This window comes from Egretta garzetta, unplaced genomic scaffold (genome assembly GCF_000687185.1).
Source record: "Egretta garzetta isolate BGI_Z169 unplaced genomic scaffold, ASM68718v1 scaffold172, whole genome shotgun sequence".
In the NCBI taxonomy this organism is placed as follows: Eukaryota; Metazoa; Chordata; class Aves; order Pelecaniformes; family Ardeidae; genus Egretta; species Egretta garzetta.
Window position 1 is genome coordinate 859,030 of NW_009258951.1, and position 1,478 is coordinate 860,507.

Genomic DNA, 1,478 nt, shown 5'->3' on the forward strand with positions numbered 1-1,478 from the left:
GGGGGGGGGAGCCATCACTGCCTCTCCCCTTGCAGCCCTACCAGCTGTTTCGGGGGGCCAGGTGCCCGGAGCCAGCCGTCCCCCACAGTGCCTGCAGAGAGCGTGGATGTCTTTCGGGGACGACCCTGCAACCCCTTTCCATATGAGTTTTCCTTTGAGCTGCTGGTGAAGGGCCCCTGCTTGCTGGCAGGTAAGGGGGCAGCAGTTGGTGTCAGTTGGTTGGGTAAAACCTCCTGAAATACAGATGGCATGCCCCAGGTCCCTCTCTGCTTCTAGGGGGACACAAGCCCCCTTCCCGTGCAGTCTCTCGCACTCCTTACCTACAAAGAAGCCCTCTCCCCATCCCACCCCCGGGGCTGGGACCCCCCCAAGTCACCCCACATGTGGATTTGGGCAGCTCTGGTTCAGCAACTTCCTTCCCCAGGGAGATGCGATGGACGGATGGGTGAGGAGGGGCTGGGTGGTGGGGACATGCTGCTGGCCGCCAGCCCAGTTAATCCCATTAGAGCTGGCAGGGAGCAGACACTACTGTGGTGCTGGGTCCAGCACAGGCATGCAGCCCAGCAGCTGGGAGGGGCCGAGGTGGGGGGCACAAGGGGCTGCCCCACTGCCTCCTTCTGCCCGCAGGGCTGGAGAGCCCGTCCCACGCACTGCGAGCTGATGCTGACCCCTGGGCCAGCTCTGCCACCACCACCTGCGTCACCCTGGCCGAGCCCCACCACTACGACAGGGACCTGGAGATCATCCTCTACCCCTGCGGTGAGGGGAGACAGTGCCCTTGGCGGGTTTGGGGAAGATGGGGCACCACAAGCATCCAGAGCATCCCCCACCCCCTGTGGCACGGGGCAGCTCTGGAACACCCCTGTGCCCCCCAGAGCCCCACCATCCCCACCTGGTGATGGAGGATGGCACCATGACGTACCCCGAGTACGAGGCCCATGTCCGGAGCCGCCGGGATTACGTGCGGATCGCCAGGAAGGATGGCAGCGGCGAGAGACAGGTGATGGGGTATGGCTGTCGCCAGCCCGGCAGGGAGGAGGAGGAAGGGGGGAGGCAGGGGAACAGGGGCTGAGGAAGACCTTGGCATGGGCCAGGGGATGTGAGAAAGCCCCTGGCCTGCCTGGCTCGTAGGTGGTTTTCGTGCAGAAGCGTTTCCACAAAGACATCTTCCCCAACCCCGTGCTGATGCTGAACTTCTGCCCGGCGGTGGAGGGCGTCCCTGGGGACCTGCAGAGTGTCACCCGCGAGGTCCTCTTCCTTGTTGACCGCAGCAGCACCATGAGCAGCCCCAACCTTGACAAGGTCAAGGTGAGGCATGGCCGCGGGGCTGGGGGTGCTCCACAGGTGGCCGGTCCTTAGCAGCCCTCCCTGTCCCTGCTGTCACCCCAGGAGGCTGTGCTGGTGGCCCTGAAGAGCCTCCCGTCAGGCACACTGCTCAACATTGCCGGCTTCGGCGCCGATGTCAAGCCACTCTTCCC

At 64.7% G+C, this 1,478-nt stretch overlaps 1 protein-coding gene across 1 annotated transcript in view; it reads left to right on the plus strand.

Moving 5' to 3' along the window:
* The window catches only part of VWA5B2 (von Willebrand factor A domain containing 5B2), a 17,261-nt gene that overhangs the window by 1,231 nt on the left and 14,552 nt on the right, over positions 1-1,478 (plus strand). The window contains 5 exon segments of the mRNA XM_035890026.1: positions 36-190; positions 628-759; positions 876-1,000; positions 1,132-1,308; positions 1,390-1,471. Coding sequence (XP_035745919.1) covers positions 36-190; positions 628-759; positions 876-1,000; positions 1,132-1,308; positions 1,390-1,471 — 671 coding nt within the window.